The sequence below is a fragment of the Piliocolobus tephrosceles genome, chromosome 16, assembly GCF_002776525.5.
Source record: "Piliocolobus tephrosceles isolate RC106 chromosome 16, ASM277652v3, whole genome shotgun sequence".
NCBI lineage: Eukaryota > Metazoa > Chordata > Mammalia > Primates > Cercopithecidae > Piliocolobus > Piliocolobus tephrosceles.
The window spans coordinates 19,448,307-19,466,623 of record NC_045449.1 but is presented as its reverse complement, the minus strand read 5'-3'; the positions used below and the strand labels follow the sequence as shown (position 1 = coordinate 19,466,623).

Sequence of the window (18,317 nt, the reverse complement as noted above, 5' to 3'; positions counted from 1 at the left end):
GCCACCATGCCCGGCAAATTAGAACATTTTAAAATGACCCGTTAACCATGAAATTGAATTCTGTAGTTGTCCATCTGTCCATCTATCGACCTGTGCATGCACCTGTCCATTCTTGCATGTAAGTCTCCACCCAACAGGTGTTTGTCAGCCAAGGGTGAGTGCTACAAGGGAGAGGTGCAGAGGTGCAGAGTCTGACACAGCATCAGGATGGACGGGAAGGACCAGGTTGGGGAAGCCGAGCTCTGAATACGAAAGAGGAGGTGGGTGCGCTGAGGGAACAGCATGCACAAGACCCAGGAGGAGGACAGGGCGAAGAACCATCTAAAGCAATAGCTCCAAATCTCTCAGTGGGCAGATCTTGCTCTGAGAGTTTTAGAGAAGCTATGGATCCTTCCTGAAATGGGGCAGAGGTTGGCACATACTTCCAAAACTCTACAATAATTTCTGGAGGCATTTAGATTTCCTGATCCGTGAGATATCCTAATGACTGTGTAAGTCCCAGCACCCAGCACCATGGTTTATGGTGTGAATGTCAAGACTCCAGTGGGGTTTGTTACATCAGCTACGACTTCACATCTCATTCATTCAGTAAAAACTGTCTTTCCAGGAGCTGCTTAGAAGTATTTAAACTAGCTAAGTGCACAGCAAAAGTGTCTGCATGTGTGTCTGCATTTTTATCTCTATTTTTTTCTAATCAGTGTACAAAGCTGCTTACAAAACAAAAATGTTTGGGGTCACTGCAGAAATGGGCAGGCTTCATTTTCCATGATCTCATAGTAACATTATCAGAGGCAAAGGTCAACTCTTTTTTTTTTTTTTTTTTTTTTTGAGACAGAGTCTTGCTCTGTCACCAGGCTGGAGTGCAGTGGTGAGATCTCAGCTCACTGCAACCTCTGCCTCCCGGGTCTCTAAGCGATTCTCCTGCTAGCTGGGATTACAGGCACACACCACCACACCCAGCTAATTTTTGCAGTTTTAGTAGAGACGGCATTTCACCATGTTGGCCAGAATGGTTTCAATTTCTTGACCTTGTGATCTGCCCACCTCGGCCTCCCAAAGTGCAGGGATTATAGGCGTGAGCCAGCGCGCCTGGCCTCAAAAGTCAACTCTTGAGCGTTGGTGTGCCTGGAGTGGAGTCTTTGGTCTCCAGATGCCCTGCACCAGTTTGAAGGATGCTCTTTCGTCCAGCTTGAGTTAGTTCCGTTTTTGGAGCACTGGAGATCTGCAGTGAAGACTGAGGTTCTGATCCTTGTGAGGTCTGATGGCTGGGGCTTGCACACTCAAAGGCATCTTCTCTTGGTCGGTACCAGGGGCTTCTGTGTTTGGGAAGCTACATTTGGCTGTCACTTATTTTAACATTCAAATATTTGTAAGCCTTTCCTCTGCCTGCATTGTTGGGCTACTGTTGGACCTTGTGGGTTTGAAATGGGAATGGGATGTGGTCTGCCCAGGAAACTGCTATGCAGGAGCTGTATCAGCCTTGTCTTTTGCATGTGATAACTTGGTCTTCCTCAACAGCCACCTCCCCACGAGTGTCCTCCGAGCTGGAGCAAGCCCGGCCCCAGACTAGTGGAGAAGAGGAGCTTCAGCTGCAGCTGGCACTTGCCATGAGCAGAGAAGTGGCTGAGCAGGTCAGTGCCCCAGGCAGGTCTGCACTGCATTGACTGCCCATGCTCGGGGTGGAGTGTGGCTCACTGGGAGGATGATGGCAGACACAGCCCTGTCTCCAAAACATTTCAGATATGCTTGCTGAGATGGCATTTCGTGCTGCCATCAGTGTGTATCCTTGTCACCCTGTGTCCCTCCCAGTCAGGGAGGGATCCCATGCAAAGTTACATTTAGGAAAGATTTTCTAGGAAGTCATTGCCAAGGAGAGAAACCAGTTAAAAATGCTTCCCAGAAACACTTGTGCAGACACAGCCATGTCTGGGCTTTCCCTGAGTGAGCTGAGCCTGCACAGGCTCCTTGAAGGGTGACATGCAGGGTGGGCACAGGGATGCAGGCCTGAGGGGCAGGAGTCAGCCTAGCCCCTGCCAAGCACTTTGGTGACCTGTAGCAAGAGATTTGCAGGAAAACAAAGACTGGGAAAAAATGCTCGTGAAATGAGAGTGCTTGTGTTTCAATGACAGAAGTATGTATAGTTTTAATTTTTTTCAGGTCCCATTTTTCTCTTTTCTTTTGTTTTTTTCTTTTCTGTTTTCTTTCTTCTCCTTTTCTTTTCTCTTCTCTCTTCTCCTTTTCTTTTTTTCTTTCTTTCTTTTTTTTTTTTTTTTTGACAGAGTCTTGCGCTGTCACCCAGGCTGGAGTACAGTGGTGCAATCTTGGCTCACTGTGACCTCCGCCTCCTGGGTTCAAGTGATTCTCATGCCTCAGCATCCCGAGTAGCTAGGATTTCAGGTGCGTCCCACCATACCCGGCTTATTTTTGTATTTTTAGTAGAGGTAGGGTTTCACCATGTCGGTCAGGCTGGTCTCGAACTTCTGACCTCAAGTGATCTGCCCACCTTGGCCTCCCAAAGTGCTGAGAGTATAGTCATGGGCCACTGCGCCTGGCCCCCATTTTTCTTTAGTAAGCATGCATTACTTTACAATAGGGAGGAGGGAAAGGAGCAATTAGAGTGGCCTTACAAATTGTCATGCCTTTGGTTGCAGTTATCAGGGCTGTGTCCACTGACCTTTGATTAAAAAAGGTAGATGGGACCAGGGCAGCACAGGGATTCCTCTCCTCTGTTAGAAGTTGGTGTTCAGCGAGGGATACTAGGGATAGGTAGATTTGAGTACAGACAGGTTTTTCCCGGCATTGTTTGTGTGTCTATAACTGGCAATATTCTAAAGCTCAGTAACAGCGGTCAGTCTCAGTTGTGGCCTCTCCTTCCCTGCAGTGGGAAACAGGCCGCCAGTAACTGCCCACGTGGATGCATGAGGCTCCATGGCCGGCAGCCCAGGAAGAAGGTGCATGGTAGCATCCACTGAGAAACACAGGGACAGATGGACAGTTTGAGCCCATTTTAGTTAATATTTATAATAAAATATAAGGGAGCAAGTTCAAACTCCCGTGCTGATCAGTAGTGGGATTGTCCCTTTGAATAACTACTGTGTGCCAGTCTGGGTAATATCATGAGACCCTGTCTCTTAAAAACAAGAAAAGAAAAAAATACAAGGAATATATTATTTATGTTTAATTATTATATTATATAAAAGGTTAGGACAACCCTGTCTTTTGCATATGGTGACTTTGCCTTAAATAAAGATAGTGAATCATTTCTGTTAGGAATCATAGAAATATGCAGCCATTTTCCGGAAGCATACACAGTGGAGGTGGAATGATACGTGATTTTTATCTTCTTTCTAATTCCTTTTTGGGTTGTCAGATTTGTTTTGTAAGGAGACGTATTGCTTCTATAAGTAGAAAGAATTTATAAAGCCACTTTCATTTCGAGAAAAAAATATTTTAGATTAAGCATCCCCTTTCCCCAGTTTGGTGGTACCTGAGCCGTAGTCTCCCTGGTGTGACCCCAAGGGGGTCGAAGTCACAGGAGTCACAATGAGGGAGGAGCCTTCTGGGTACACACACATTTGGGATTTGAAAGTAATTGTGTTTTATAAGTAGTTTTGAAATCTTCCTTTGAAATACTACATCATACAATGTGCATTTCCTGTTTCTGGCCAGTGTGGCTTTGTTCTGTACAGTGATGTTATTACAATTACCAGTTTGCATTGTCCCTCTACAGGAAGAACGCCTCAGGCGGGGTGATGACCTCAGATTACAGATGGCCCTGGAAGAAAGCCGAAGGGACACAGTTAAAATTCCAAAAAAGAAAGAGGTAAGAGCTTGCTGGGAGGGTAGATGTTTCACCCTGTCCTGTAGTTGTTGCCTCAGTGTCCCCTACCCGACCTGCCTTGTTGGCGTGATGCACAGTGAGTTCTCCAACCTCAGCAAATAACCCTCATGCCTGTAGTGGGCGAGGGCTAGGTGAGCAGGTGACTGAAAACACACCTGAACTAACCAGGAGACACTTAACGTCCCAGTGCCTCAGTCTGCTCGTTTGTAAAATGAAGGTGATGATAGCGCTTGCCTCCTGCTTCTGTGGCTGTGGCAGCTGTCAAGTGAGCTACATGCCAGGGGCTGCGAAACGTTTTCCTGCGGCAGGGTGTGCCTCCAGTAGTGCTGGTTGCCTCCTCATCACTGTGCCAGGCTTCCTGCTTTGATGTAGAGGTGACCAGGACATGGCTGTGCTTTTGAAAAGCTCATCATCATCCTGTCAAGACCCAGATCCCTCCTCACCCCACAGGCCCCGGGGCTCCATTGGCCTCCCCTGTTACAGTGCTGCTGAGGCCTGTGGAGCCCCTGGCTCCTGACTGGATGATGGTGATGATCCCTGATGACACATGGGGTGGTCTTGAGAGTAGGGAGCATGCAGGCGATCCCAGGAGGAGGGCCCTCAGGCTGGTCCTCAATAGTGGCTGGCAGGTGGGAGGGATGGCGTTTTGGATGTCCACAGCCCAGGCAGAAGCCAGGGTTAGCCTGGAAAAGTCTGTGGAGCCCTGAGGTCTGTGAAGTCTGGTGGGGGGTTTGGCAAACAGTAAATAGCTTGTTGTGACTGGAGAGCTGGCCGGATGGGGAGGAAGATGGGACAGCTCAGTTTCCCAGTTCTTCTCAGCCCCTCCTAGAGGGCTTCACTGGAGAACGAGGCACGGGTGGGTGATATTTATGGCTAGTTCATGGGTATTTGCTGTAACTGTAGCATAGTAAAACCTATCCCCTTCTCTTTGTCTTAAAAGCACGGCTCTCTCCCACAGCAGACTACGCTGTTGGATTTAATGGATGCTCTCCCCAGCTCAGGCCTTGCAGCCCAGAAAGCGGAGCCCTGGGGCCCATCGGCCTCCACTAACCAGACCAACCCCTGGGGCGGGCCAGCAGCTCCTGCGAGTACTTCAGACCCCTGGCCATCATTTGGTAAAGACCCCATTACTGGTCTCCCATGCTTGCCTGCTGGATGGGTGAGGGGCAGGGTAGTGCTTCTTGCTGTCTCTCACCCACTTGGGTCTGGTCTATTGTGGTGGATGTCCAGGCTCCTCTAGCCCTCATCAGTTACATCCAGCTGGCCCTTGCCCTCCTCCGTGAGGATGGTGGCATGGTGCTCTCTCTTTGTTTTGAGTGGTTTTCTGCTTTGGGAGAAGGAAAGTCGACTTCACCTCAGCCTCCCACTTGCATCAGGAATGCCTTGTGCCTTCTCTGGGACACGTTTCAACTCTTTCAACCTCAGCATTGCACCCAGCGCCCCAGCTGAAGGAACCATAATACACAGCCTGGAGCATCCAAATCAAGCTGCTGTAATTAGCTGGAAATTATGATGTGCTTACCGCCACTGTTGATGTAAAGGGGATACATGCGCTATAATTCTGCTTGTTAGTTAAAGCAGTAGAAAATCCGTTTAATAGGCTAAATGAATATTTTAAAGTTTTGCTTAACATGAGATGTAAGAGGAATTGTGGTGGGAAGTTCAAAATGTGAGCGTGACACAACTGGTTTGATATGGGCCCATGAGTTTCTTAATCACTGAGCAGGAGCATGGCCCAGCAGGCTTTGTGAAGGCTTCCTGGTCTGGTGCCCTGGGGGGGCCCCTCCTGGTACACTAAACCCTACTGGGCATGGCTGACCTGTGGGCTTTTTGTTTGGGAACTTTGTATATTTTGTGACATCTTGCCTGTATCTGCTGGAGTCTGTTTCTTTCAGAACCGTCTCGTGTTCAACTTGGTTCCTTAGATGTTTGCTAAAATGTACCAAACGACAGGCTGTGTTCTGCTGTGCATGACCCCTGAGACAACAGGTGATTATTGTCTCTGTTGTCTGTTGTCAGGGCCCTGCTCAGGAGCAGGCAGGACAGGAACACAGTGTAATAGCAGTACTCTGTAGTCCAGGCCTCGATGGAGGTTGTTTGAGAGCATGCTGGGATGAGATGAGACTCAGTACAGGAGTCCAGGGAGTGTGAGGCAAGCATTTTGGAGGAAGGCTATTTCTGTCGAGTCCCCAGGGAAGGGAAGGTGGCCAGGCACCAAGAGGCAGGGAGTTCCCTGCAGGAGACTCAGAGTGTGAGAAGCAGAGGGGTACGGAGTGGTGGAGTGGGTGCAGATGCAACCAGCCTATGTGAACCGGGAAGCAGGGGAGAAGGGCCCAGATCACTCAGGGCCTACACTCAGCCTTACAAAGTGCTTGGACTTGGTCCAGAAGACACTGTCAGCCCCAAATGCCCTTTAGCATGTGGTGAGTTCTGATAGCTTGATCGTGGCCTCTGCAACCCAGGCAGGGCCTCATACCCACTTTGGCAGGAGCCCTCTGGGCCTTGGGAAAAGCCCCAGGCAAAATTGCCCACGGCTTTCATTCACTGAAGGCCAGTTCCGGGGCAGCTCAAGAGGTTGGTTCACAGGGTTTGTCACCTGTGTGTGGTACCCCCAGGGAGCCTATGGTAAGGTTTTACCACCACACATGGGGACTGTGGTGCCCCAGGGCTGGCAGACCCTTTCAGACAGTGGCTTTGGCTTTACTTTTAAATCTGAAGAATGATTAGTCTGTGAAGTGATGGCCACCGGAAGTTATGGTTAGGATGTTTTCAGGAAAGACCGTTCATTAAACTGTTGGATAGCTATCTTAGTGCCCTGTAAAGAAAATGGTCACACCAGGAACCAGGTGGGTTTAATAGAGTTAAATTCTGGGGAGGGGATTGGGGATCAGAGTGGTGGGAAGGAGGCTTAGTTTTCACACTTTACCTTTTTATATTGTTTGACTTGTTTACCAGGGGTAAGTTTTTCCCAGTCAGGAGAGACAAAAATCTCGAAATATCTTTAAATGACCAAGTTATGCCCAGCCCTTCTTTTGGCTGGTGGACAGGGCTGTGCCCTGGACCCAAGTGTCCTGGGCTGAGCCAGGGACCTGACCTGACCCTCTAGGAACACAGTGTAATAGCAATACTGTGTTGAGAGCACCCTGGGGTGAGACTCGGTACAGGAGTCCAGGGAATGTGAGCGGGGGAGTCTTCCCTAATGAATGGGGGCAGCTTGGTGGGCCTGGTGGGCTGCTGCTTCACCTAGGAATGCTGCCCACGTGAATCTGCCCTCCCAAATTTTAAGAACTTGGATAAAATTCACCATTTCAACCTTTTGTTTTTCTTTTTTGAGACAGAGTCTCACTGTTGCCCAGGCTGGAGTGCAGTGGGACAATCTTAGCTCATTGCAACCTTCGCCTCCCAGGTTCAAGCAATTCTCCTGCCTCATCCTCCTTGAGTAGCTGGGATTACAGGCGCCCACCACCACACCTGGCTAGTTTTTAAATTTTTAGTAGAGACATGGTTTCACCATGTTGGCCGAACTGGTCTCAAACTCCTGACCTTAAGCGATCCGCCTGCCTCAGTCTCCCAAAGTGCTGGGATTACAGGCATGAGGCACTACGCCTGGCCTATTTCAACCATTTTAAAGTGGATACTTGACTGGTTTTCAGCACATTCACAATGTTGTGCAGCCACCATCAGATGTTTAATTCCAGAACATTTCCATCACCCCAGAAAGAAACCGCATACCCAGCCCCTGGCAACCACTGATGTGCTTTCTATCTCCAGGGATTCGCCTCTCTGGACATTTCGTAGAAATGGAGTCATGCGCTATGTTGGGCTTTTGTGCCTGGCTTATTTTGTTTAGCATCATGTTTTCGAGGTTCATCGATGTTATACCATGTGTCAGTCCTTCATGACTTTCTGTGGATAAGTAATATTCCATTGCATGGATATATAACACTTTGTTTAACCATTCAGCAGTTGATGGATATTTGGGCTGTTGCCACATTTCGGCTCTTATGAATCCAGTTTTTTTAAAGAACAGATAGAAACCTGGATTTTTGAAATCTATTGGTGTTTAAATGTTGGCTGTGAATTTTAAAAATTAAGAATATGGTTGGAGCTAATTAAAAGCTATCTGAGGATGGGCACATGTGGCTTATTGACTGCCAGTTTGCCATCTCTTGCCACTTGCCCAACCTAGGACCTTCTTGGTTCTGATGCACTTGGCATCATTACCAGTGACTTGGGGAGGAGACAGGCCACTAAAGCCCAGAGACATTGTTAGTAGTTTTGGGGCAGGCTCAGTGCTTATGGCACCATGTCCTGTACTTGTCATACCATCCTGGACTGCTGCGAGGCCCTTCTGTGGCCCTGGCATGTCCTGGAAAAGTCACCACAAATTCCAATATGGAGAGAGAGCCACTCTTAAAATGTTAGCTTGTCTGCTTCCTGTCTTTTTTATGGGCATTATGTTTTTACTTAGTTGAAGTTATATTGTATATATAATTATGTGTGTGTGTATGTGTATATTTCAATTTATAGTGTCATGAGCATTTTTAGGCATCATTAGGAATTCTAAACAGTACCATACCACGCTGTACCATCATTTACTAAGCAGCCTAGTGATGTTCATAGGGGTGTTTTTGCAGTTCTGGCACTCTGCTTTCAGTAGAAAAATACATTAAAATCACAGTGATTTATTTTAATTCTGAGATTCTTGTAATTCTCAGTGGTAGTGTTGACCAGCTCTGCAGGAGAATGGCCCTCTGCTAGCTCCTGCATTCACTGAAGCATGTTAGCACACCCTCTGCTTCCACATTCCATCAGCATAGCCTCAGAGCAAGAGTGTGGTATCGGATTTATTGTTTAGCATCTAGTTAAATCCAATAGTGCACATTTTCAGGGTCACCCCTCCATCCTGAGACACATTCATAAATTAGAAAGATTGGAGTCCCTTCCCATAACACTGTTAGCTGTGCCCTCTGGATGAAAGAAACACTGTTTTGAAAGCCACCATTTGTAGTGAACCCCATCATTACCAATTTTTTCCAAGCAGTACTAGGAGCAGCTTGGCCAAGTGGCCTTGGGAGGAAATGCTCAGGGCTGAAAGGAGGGAGATTGGAGCCTGCCAGGTCAGTGGGGCACTTCCTCCTCTGTTCCAGACCCACAAAGCAGCCACCTGGTCTGAGGAGGGCTCACAGCCTGCTGATTCAGAAGACCTTGGCTGGCTGGAGCCCTCTCTCTGCACTCCCGCCCACTGCCTGGGCTGGGACAGAGACTGTCTTCCGCCCTGGCAGCAGCAGGTGGTGCTGCTGGCTTGTTGGTGACCTCTGCACAGCTCAGTTCTTCTGTGACCCTCCAGTTGTGACTGCCTCCCTGTGCACATGAATATGCATCTGTGAGGCTCGGGATGAGCCAGGCTGGCGGGTGGGAGGCGACTGGGACACAGGCTCCCTGTGAATGGGCCCCACAGAGGAAGAGGCCGGAAACCGCTTGATCTTTCAAACCTTGGTTCCATCTTCGTTTCCTCTCATTCACTTGAGCTTTCAACAAGCATTTATTGATTGGGTGTGTGGCATGGCCTGGACCCTGCCGAGGACGTGGAGAGGGAGAGCACAGAGAAGCCTTGCAGCGGATCTACTATCCATTCATAGAGGAGGAGCATGTCCAGCGCCTCCCCGAGCCAGCAAGCGTTCCCTGAGGGCACAGCTGGCCCTCAGGGAACGCTGATGACTTTGTGACTTTGTCTCCAAGTCACATTTGAAGAAAGCAAGGTGCCACAGTGTGTGGCCTTCCACGACTCCCCCGCACACAGCAAAGAAGGTCACACTGGCCATAGGACTGTGTATGTGTCTGGGAGGCTTTGCCCATTTGTATAGTCTGAATTTAGCCCAGCAGTTTGTGGTGTCCTGTACACACATGGGTCCTCAGTGTCACTTGCAGAATGCAAACTGCACAGAGCCCACCCGTGCCAAACAGCTTGTCCGTGATTACTTGGATGATTTGGAGGTGGTCAGGGTTTGATCCAAGCACATACTTCACTCTGTGTTCAAAGCTATCTGAGCTGAGACCAACTTTGTCTATGCAGGCTATAATAAGAGTAAGAGGTTCTTGACTGGGCACGGTGGCTCACGCCTGCAATCCCAGTATTTTGGGAGGCTGAGGCGGGTGGATCATGAGGTCAAGAGATCAAGACCATCCTTGACCAACATGGTGAAACCCCATCTCTACTAAAAATACAAAAATTAGCTGGGTGTGGTGGTACGCACTTGTAATCCCAGCTACTTGGGAGGCTGAAGCAGGAGAATCGCTTGAACCTGGGAAGTGGAGGTTGCGGTGAGCCGAGATCGCGCCATTGCACTCCAGCCTGGGTGACAGAGCAAGATTCTGTCTCAAAAAAAAAAAAGAGGCCGGGCGCGGTGGCTCAAGCCTGTAATCCCATCACTTTGGGAGGCCAAGACGGGCGGATCACGAGGTCAGGAGATCGAGACCATCCTGGCTAACACGGCGAAACCCCGTCTCTACTAAAAAATACAAAAAACTAGCCGGGCGAGGTGGCGGCGCCTGTAGTCCCAGCTACTCGGGAGGCTGAGGCAGGAGAATGGCGTGAACCCGGGAGGCAGAGCTTGCAGTGAGCTGAGATCCGGCCACAGCACTCCAGCCTGGGCGGCAGAGCGAGACTCCATCTCAAAAAAAAAAAAAAGAGAAAAAAGAGTCTTTCTCAGCCAAAACTTGTTAGTTTCAACATTGGGCATGATACAGTTGCTGAGTTTTAAGATTGTTAGCAGTGCTTTTGTTTGTTATTTTAATAGCAGATTCTAAAGGGGAAGCAGGGCCCATAAGAGCTAACTGGAGGTGTCAGAAGAGTCTCTGGAATAGTTTCAGGTGGCATTCCACTGGAGTGTGTGGTTCTCACGTGGAAGCCTGGTCCGTGAGTCCTGGATGGTGGGTCAGCGTGCTGCTGGCTCATGGAGAGTGCTTCAGAACCCATGCAGTGGAGACATTGCACATGTTGCAGAGCTCACGGTAGAAAGAATTCTTCCAGAAATGTTGGCCTGGCATGGTGACTCACGCCTGTAATCACAGCACTTTAGGAGGCCAGGTTTGGCAGAAATGAGGCCAAGAGTTCGAGACCTTGGCCAATGTGCTGAAACCCCGTCTCTACTAAAAATACAAAAAATTAGCCAGGTGGGGTGGTGCATGCCTGTAATCCCAGCTACTTGGGAGACTGAGGCATGAGAATCACTTGAACCCGGGAGGCAGAGGTTGCAGTGAGCCAAGACCACGCCACTGCATTCCAGCCTGGGCAACAGTGAGACCCTGTCTCAAAAAAAAAAAAATTTTTCCAGAAATGTTAAAATGCCTTGTGTTAACTCTTAAAGATACAAACCTATTAGTTTAAACGGTGTCTAGAACCTCACTGTCTGAAAGTACGTCTAGATGGAAGGACAGATTCTACTTTAAAAAAAAATTTTTTTTTTTTGAGACGGAGTCTCGTTCTGTCACCCAGGCTGGAGTGCAGTGGCGCAATCTTGGCTCACCGCAACCTCTGCCTCCCAGGTTCAAGCGATTCTCCTGCCTCAGCCTCAGCCTCCTGAGTAGCTGAGATGACGGGCGTGTACCACTATGCCCAGCTAATTTTTTTGTATTTTTAGTAGAGATGGGGTTTCACCATATTGGCCAGGCTGGTCTTGAACTCCTGACCTTGTGATCCACCCGTCTCAGCCTCCCCAAGTGTTGAGATTACAGGCATGAGCCACCGTGCCTGGGGACAGATTCTACTTTTGTAGGCAGCCTGGGTGTGCAGCGGCTGAAGTCAGAAAGGCAAAGCCTGAGGGACTTGGGGCTCGGAGCAGAGCTCAGAGACTCCACTCTGGTGAGGGCCTCTGCAGGGGCTCAGGCATCCTGGATTCCCTTAAATGCCTAATCTTTATATTGTGTCTCATTGTCTGCCTGACAAACTCTTATGTATTTTTGAAATCATGGCTCAGACATCCCTACTCGGGGATGTGGTCACCCTCTCCTCAGGCCTGCCTTTCACCCTGTCTCTCGCCATTGATGGCTGCCTGTGACCTGCATACTGGCTGTAGTGGCTGTCTGTGTATCTCAGAGGGAGGGGCCATCCTGGGGCCAGGCCTGGGGACTGCTGACCAAATGTTGTTTGGATAGAACAAGGTGACTGTGGGAGGCCAGAGCTTGTCTCCACCACCCATGTGCCCACTCAGGCCTGTGAGTCTGAGCTGGGCCCTCAGATGGGGCCTCACTTGTGGGGAGGGCTTGGTGAGAGGTCTGGGTGCACCCAGAGCTCAGTGTTTCTTATGCATCCTGGCTGCCCATTTGAGTCATCTCAGGAGCTTCTAAAAACCCAAATGCTTGGGCCCACCCCAGAATCTGTGTGTATGAAAAGGACAGCATCAGTATTTTACTAAAATCCCTAAGAGCTTCTCAAGAAGAGCCATGGTTGAGAACCACCAGTCTGGTGCCCCCTGGCCCAGGGTGCCTGAATACCACTCAGTCTAAGACACTTGAGATCTCCATGTCTTAGATCATCAGGATGGAGATTATGGGCCACTCTAATCTGGTTGTGTTTCTGAGCCCCTGAAGTGGACATTTATCCAGAACCTGTTAGAAGTGGTCACTGAACTCCAGTGTGCAGAAATGCAGATTAACTGTAAAGTCCCTGCCAGCCTGAGGTCCTGTGGTTCCCTTGATCCTTGTGACCTCTCTTCAATCCCTAGTTAGTGATGGAGCGCACCCTCCGTGTGTCAGGCTTGGTTCTCAGGGACAGGGAGCAAAGCAGACCCAGCCTGTGTTCTCATGGAGCACATGCTTTGGCAAGGGGGATAGATGCAGTCTTACATGCACACAAGTGGCATGAGTGCCCTGAGAAGGGTTTTGAGCTGGGTTTAGAGTGGGAACTGCATGACAGGCTGGCATGGAGGCTGCAGGGTGGGGGCCGGGCCTTCCCAGCAAGTGCCCCCCACACGGTATGTCAGGGGAGCCAGTTTGGTCAGGATGCCCTCAGCCTGACCCAGTGGCTAGGAGGTGACCACCAAGACTCAGACCCCCTTTGCTCTGCTGTTCACCTCAGAAGCTCAAGCCTTTGCTCTGGCAAGTACAGTGGCTGCCTCGGGTGCCCACCTCATAGTCCCAGTTAATACAGCCCGGGGGATAGAGAGCAGATTTCTCTGTAGCTCCAGTACCATTTCTGGGATTTGGGGATGGGGGATTGGAGTTGGGGACACTTTGCAGATTGACTTTAACCAGTGAGAACCCTTCTCTGTTGCCAGGGGAGGGTCTGTCCCTTTCAAGACTGACTGGAAGTGGGTGAGGGGAGAATTCTTCCAAGGAGAACCAGGGCATCCTTGCAGGAGAAAGCAGGAGTGGGGTCTGGAAGTAACCGTGGCATGTCCCCTGACAGAGGCAAGTGGGAAGGGATAGTAGCTGGGGAGTGGGATAGTGTGTAGGGGAGACAATGCATGGTCAGGGCTGCAGGGGAAGCGAGGCTCCAGTCTGTGTCCTCCAGGCACAGCTGGGCTGCTGAGCATAGGCAGTGAGGAAGGGATGTTGACTCCCCCAGGCTCCACAGGGGCCTGAATCAGCCTGGTACCGAGACTCAGGCCTCCCGTGTCCTCTATGTTGTGTCATGGCAGTCCTGAAGTCACACCACAGCTCTTCAGCTTGTAATCAGCTCTCTCCCTGATTCATCATTTCCACCATACCACTTATCTCCAGCTGGGACAGAGAGCTGAGGACCCACAAGGTGTCCTATTGCAGGGGGTTAGAGTGAGGGCTTCTCTCTACAGTGTGATTCCAGCAGGGAGCAGGTTCAGCTTCCTGATAGCCCCTTCCCCATGTCGAGCAGAGGTGGACCTGGCAAGCAAGGGCAGCTTCAGTCCCGGAGGAGGGCGATCTGCATGAGATGCTGGAAGACAAGGAGTGAAGTGTCAGAAGGAGCTTCTGGATAGAAACAGTTATTTCTGGAGCCTCTAGAAGGTTGTGGGTTCTGGGGCAGCAGCAGGAGAAGCCCTAAGTCGAAACAGGAGTGGACAGGCCACAAGGAAACGAAAGGCACTAGTGTCCATGGGATGTTGGGAATGAAGCTTGCAGATTGACATCTGCTTTGGCCTGGCATGGCCCCTATCACCGGGGCAAGCTTGGGAAGGAGTGAAGGCAGTACTCTCCTCTCCTTCTCTGTGCTGCTACAGCTAGCCAGTAGCTGATCCTGGCCAAAAGTGAAAAAGGCCACCAAGATAGTGGCTGGTGGGCCAGGTGCAGTGGTTCATGCCTGTAAGACCAGCCTGGGCAACATGGGGAGACCCCATCTTTACAAAAAAATAAAAAATCAGCCAAGCATGGTGGTGTGTGCCTGTGGTCCCAGCTACTTGGAAGGCTGAAGTGGGAGGATCACTTGAGCCTAGGAGGTTGAAGCTGCAGTGAGCTGTGATTGCACTACTGCACTCCAGCCTGGGCGACAGAGCAATAACCTGTCTCTAAAAAAAAAAAAAAAAAAGAAAAGAAAAAAAGAAAAAGATAGTGACTGGTATGGCTTCATAGTCCCTTCCTAAGGCTATTCAGCATTTCAGAGACTAGAAGGCATGAAGCTACATGTAGAATGGCTAGCAGTTGGTTCATCTTTTTGAAAGCCAAGGAGTCTCCTCTTCACCTGTCCATCCTTGAGCAGTAGAGCTGGGGCTTTTAAGAGAAGCGTTTGTAGGAATGAGAGTAGGAATGAGGAGAGAGACTAGTCTCGGAGGCTCAGGGGAGCATTCCCTAGTCTTCTGAGATTGACACATCGCTGCCACCTTCTCTTGCCTTTGTCTAGGCCTCAGAGCTCAGCCAGGCTGTCACAAGCTTGCTGGGTGCCACCCTCATGTCTGATGCCAGGGCTCAAGGTAGCCCTCACCCCGGGGAGTTTACAGTCCATGAGAGACTTGTAGTTAAATAATAATTATGGTGCTGTATGATAAATGATCTAAAAGAAAGTCAAGGGGAGGATTCCAGAGGAGTCAGAGAAGGCAGGAAGAGAAAATACGAGGGCCGGAGAGGCCCAGAAGGTGCCAGGCATTTGGGAAGTAGGTGGGAATCAGTGTGGCTGGGGGGTGAACATGGGAGCAGGGTGAGGATATCTAACACGTATCTGTTTGGAGTTCCAGAAGAGCTAATATTTGAAAAATGAATGAGGATTTTCAAGAATTTTGGAAAGATGCTACTTCTCAGATCCAGGAAGCCTGGTGAATCCTAAGCAAGATAAATCAAAGAAATCCCCACCAAGACATACCATCAGGAAACTGCAAAACGACAGAGGAGGAAAATACCTTAAATAAACCTACCGAGAACAGGCCATTCATTACCAAAAAATGGCAACTCAATGGATAGCTAACTTCTTGTTGACAGCAACAGTAGATGTCTGAGTGGCATAGAGTCGTCAGTGTGCTACAAGAAAAACACAGTCAACCTGGAAAGCCATTGCTAGCAAAATCATCTTTCTTCCAAGAACTGATAATTTTTTTAAAAAAGAGATTTTAAGTTTGCAAACAACAATAGCAACAAAAACTGCCAACCCCCAGAATTGTGTATTCAGTGAAGGTGTTCTTGAAGAATAAAGGTGAAAGGATGACACCTGGTAATAAAACACTAAGAGAAATCGTTGCCAGCACATCTGTACCACAGAAATGCTAAAAGAAGTTCTTCAGGCTGATAGGAGAGAAAACCAGATGGAAACTCAGATCTTCAGGACAGAATGAAGAGCGTCGGAAATGGGAAATAATGTGGGGGAACATTTCAGAAGTAATAAGGATTTAAGAAAATTTGATGGCCGGGCGCGGTGGCTCAAGCCTGTAATCCCAGCACTTTGGGAGGCCGAGACGGGCGGATCACGAGGTCAGGAGATCGAGACCATCCTGGCTAACACGGTGAAACCCCGTCTCTACTAAAAAAAATACAAAAAACGAGCCGGGCGGGGTGGTGGGCATGCTCTCTTCCCAGGGTTGTTGGCCCTGGGCCCCAGCTGTGTTCCTCTTTGCTGGCATGGTACAGTACCCTTTTGACGGCTGTCTCTCCTGGCACAGGGCACAGACCCTGGTGTGGCCGGCAGTATCCTTTTCCCTCCTCACCCCAGCTGCCCAGACCCTCTGCAGGCATTTCTGAGCCCTGACCTTGCCTTCCAACAGGTACCAAGCCAGCTGCTTCTGTTGACCCATGGGGGGTGCCCACTGGAGCCAGCACACAGTCTGTCCCCAGGAACTCAGACCCCTGGGCAGCTTCACAGCAGCCTGCCTCCAGTGCCGGGAAAACAGCTTCTGACGCATGGGGTGCAGTCTCCACCACCAAGCCCGTGTCTGCCTCTGGTGAGCCCCTCACTCACCCACCTTTCTGCCTGGCCTCTGAGAGCCCCTGAGCCCTGCAGCCGCTCCTGGCTCCTAGGCGTCAGCCCTGTTACTTTGCTTGCATTTGCTCCCCTCCTCCCCCTTAACCTTTGTTCCTGATCCCCAGATCCCAGGCACCCCAGTGTGACAGTGAATGAGTGCAAGCAAGTTCCCAGGTTTTGTGCACTGGTACCTCCCTCCAAATTGAGGGGGCTTCTGATGGGGTGTTGAGAGAGGAGACTGCCCTGGGCCCACAGCCTGTGGGTCCTGTCCTCACCCCTGGGGCACTGGGCAGGCTGGCCTCTGGGCAGTCCTTCTGGTGCCTTCCTACAGACCCTCATCCAAGCAACCAGACCCAGTTTGATGTGCCTCCACCACTGCCAGCACCCCTTTCCCTTTTGGGGTGGGGGTGGTAGAAGCACTCGCAGGTGGGCATCCCACACCCTGTCCTGGGAGGCTGGGCTCCCTGTCTTCCCTCCCAGCACACTGGTGACCCGATCCTGTCTTGCCTCTTTGGCTCTCAAAATTCTCCTCCATGAGGCAGGGTAAGCGGGGAGAGGCCCCTGTTGCCAGCCCATCCTGAGGGTGTGCACTGGGCAGTGGAGTTGCCACGAAGTCCTGTGAGGTGCTCCCAGTCACTGGCCTCTATGTCCACCCAGGGTCCTTTGAGCTCTTCAGTAATCTGAATGGTACAATTAAAGATGACTTTTCTGAATTTGACAACCTTCGGACTTCAAAAAGAACAGGTATGTACAGGTGATGGTGGTTTCTGTAATCCTCTGTGCATTTGACCAGCTCAGTTATTGCAGAAATAATAGTTTTCAAAACCCTTCAACTTTCTGCATGTTCTTTGTATTTTGATCTTGGGAGCCTGAAGCTTCTCATTCTAAGAATTCGTACATCAATAGTTAAAAATCACAAGGTGGAGTCCCCCAGAACTGTGTCTCCAGGTTAGGAAGCCCCAAGACTTCGTGCAGATTCCACAGCCCCAGCCTCCCCAGCTCACAGTGGGCCTCGCGTCCGGCCTGATCCAGCATTTCCATTCACCTTCCTCCTGCTAACTTCCACTCCTCAGAGGGCCTCCTTTTCCCAGACAGCAACTTTTGGGCATCAGTGGGGCCAGCCTCTGCCCTGTGTTGTCACCTCTCAGGTGACAGCTCCAGCCCGGCAGACCCACAGTCCAGTCTCCAGACCTGTTTTCCTTCCCTGTGTGCCCCTGGGATGGAAGGGCATCAGGTGAATGCAGAAGGAAGGGGCGTGTGGGCCAAGGTGGGCCTGGAGGCTGGAGGGAGAAGGCCTGGGATGCATTCTTCACACCCTATTTAGCCTGGGGTGTGGCAGCTTCTGTCCATCTCTGGGCCACAGCTCCCAGCCATGCATGGCAATGTCTCTCTTTTTTCTTTCCTCTCGGCTTCTGCTGCTTGCCCCCACCAGTTTCCCTACCACCTCTCTCCCAGTCTCTTCCTTCTCTCCCTTCTCTTTTAGCCCTCTCTACCAATTGCAGCCACAAGCCTGGCTAGGCCCTGGTGTGAGGTACAAGCAACCTGGCACCCATGACCCCACTTGACCCCCTTGACCTCCTCCAACGCCTCTCAATTCAGGAGCTCCCTGCCGGGGGATGGAGGCAGCTTTGAGAATGTGCTGCTTTTCTGGGTCTTTGCTGCATTAATAAGATTCCATGTGTCTTCTCTGCAGGCCAAAGTATAGCCTAACTTGTCCTTGCCTCCCACTCCATGCCTCAGTGAGAAGGCAGCTTGGCCATTGTTACATGTCAGCTTTTGAAACATTTATCCCCTGCTGGTGCAGTGGCTCACGCCTGCAGTCCTGGCACTTTGGGAGGGCCAGCATGGGAGGATTGCTTGAGCCCAGGAGTTTCAGACTAGCCTAGGCAACATACTGAGACCCCTGTCTCTACAAAAAAATTAAAAAATTAGCCAGATGTGGTCGTGTGCACCTGCCTGTGGTCCCAGCTACTCAAGAGGCTAAGGCAGGAGGATCCCCTGAGCCCAGGAGATCGAGACTGCAGTGAGCCTTGATCGCCCAGGCTGGAGTGCACTGGCGTTATTGGTTGTTTTTTTGTTTTGTTTATTTGTTTTTGAGTCTTCTTTGCTCAGTTCACA

The 18,317-nt window shown here is 50.2% G+C and overlaps 1 protein-coding gene across 8 annotated transcripts in view; it reads left to right on the top strand.

The window, feature by feature from the left end:
- EPN2 (epsin 2) overlaps positions 1 to 18,317 on the top strand; it is a 101,374-nt gene that overhangs the window by 72,355 nt on the left and 10,702 nt on the right. For 7 of the 8 annotated variants that reach the window (XR_002726880.2, XM_023194801.2, XM_023194808.2 and 4 more), the window contains 5 exons: positions 1,519 to 1,631; positions 3,731 to 3,823; positions 4,782 to 4,956; positions 16,003 to 16,179; positions 16,857 to 16,943. Coding sequence is in view for 7 of the 8 variants with exons in the window: in XM_023194801.2 (XP_023050569.1) it covers positions 1,519 to 1,631; positions 3,731 to 3,823; positions 4,782 to 4,956; positions 16,003 to 16,179; positions 16,857 to 16,943 (645 nt within the window). In the remaining variant the exon portion in view is untranslated. The remainder of the gene's footprint in view (positions 1 to 1,518; positions 1,632 to 3,730; positions 3,824 to 4,781; positions 4,957 to 16,002; positions 16,180 to 16,856; positions 16,944 to 18,317) is intronic. The other variant, XM_023194805.2, reaches the window with a different exon arrangement.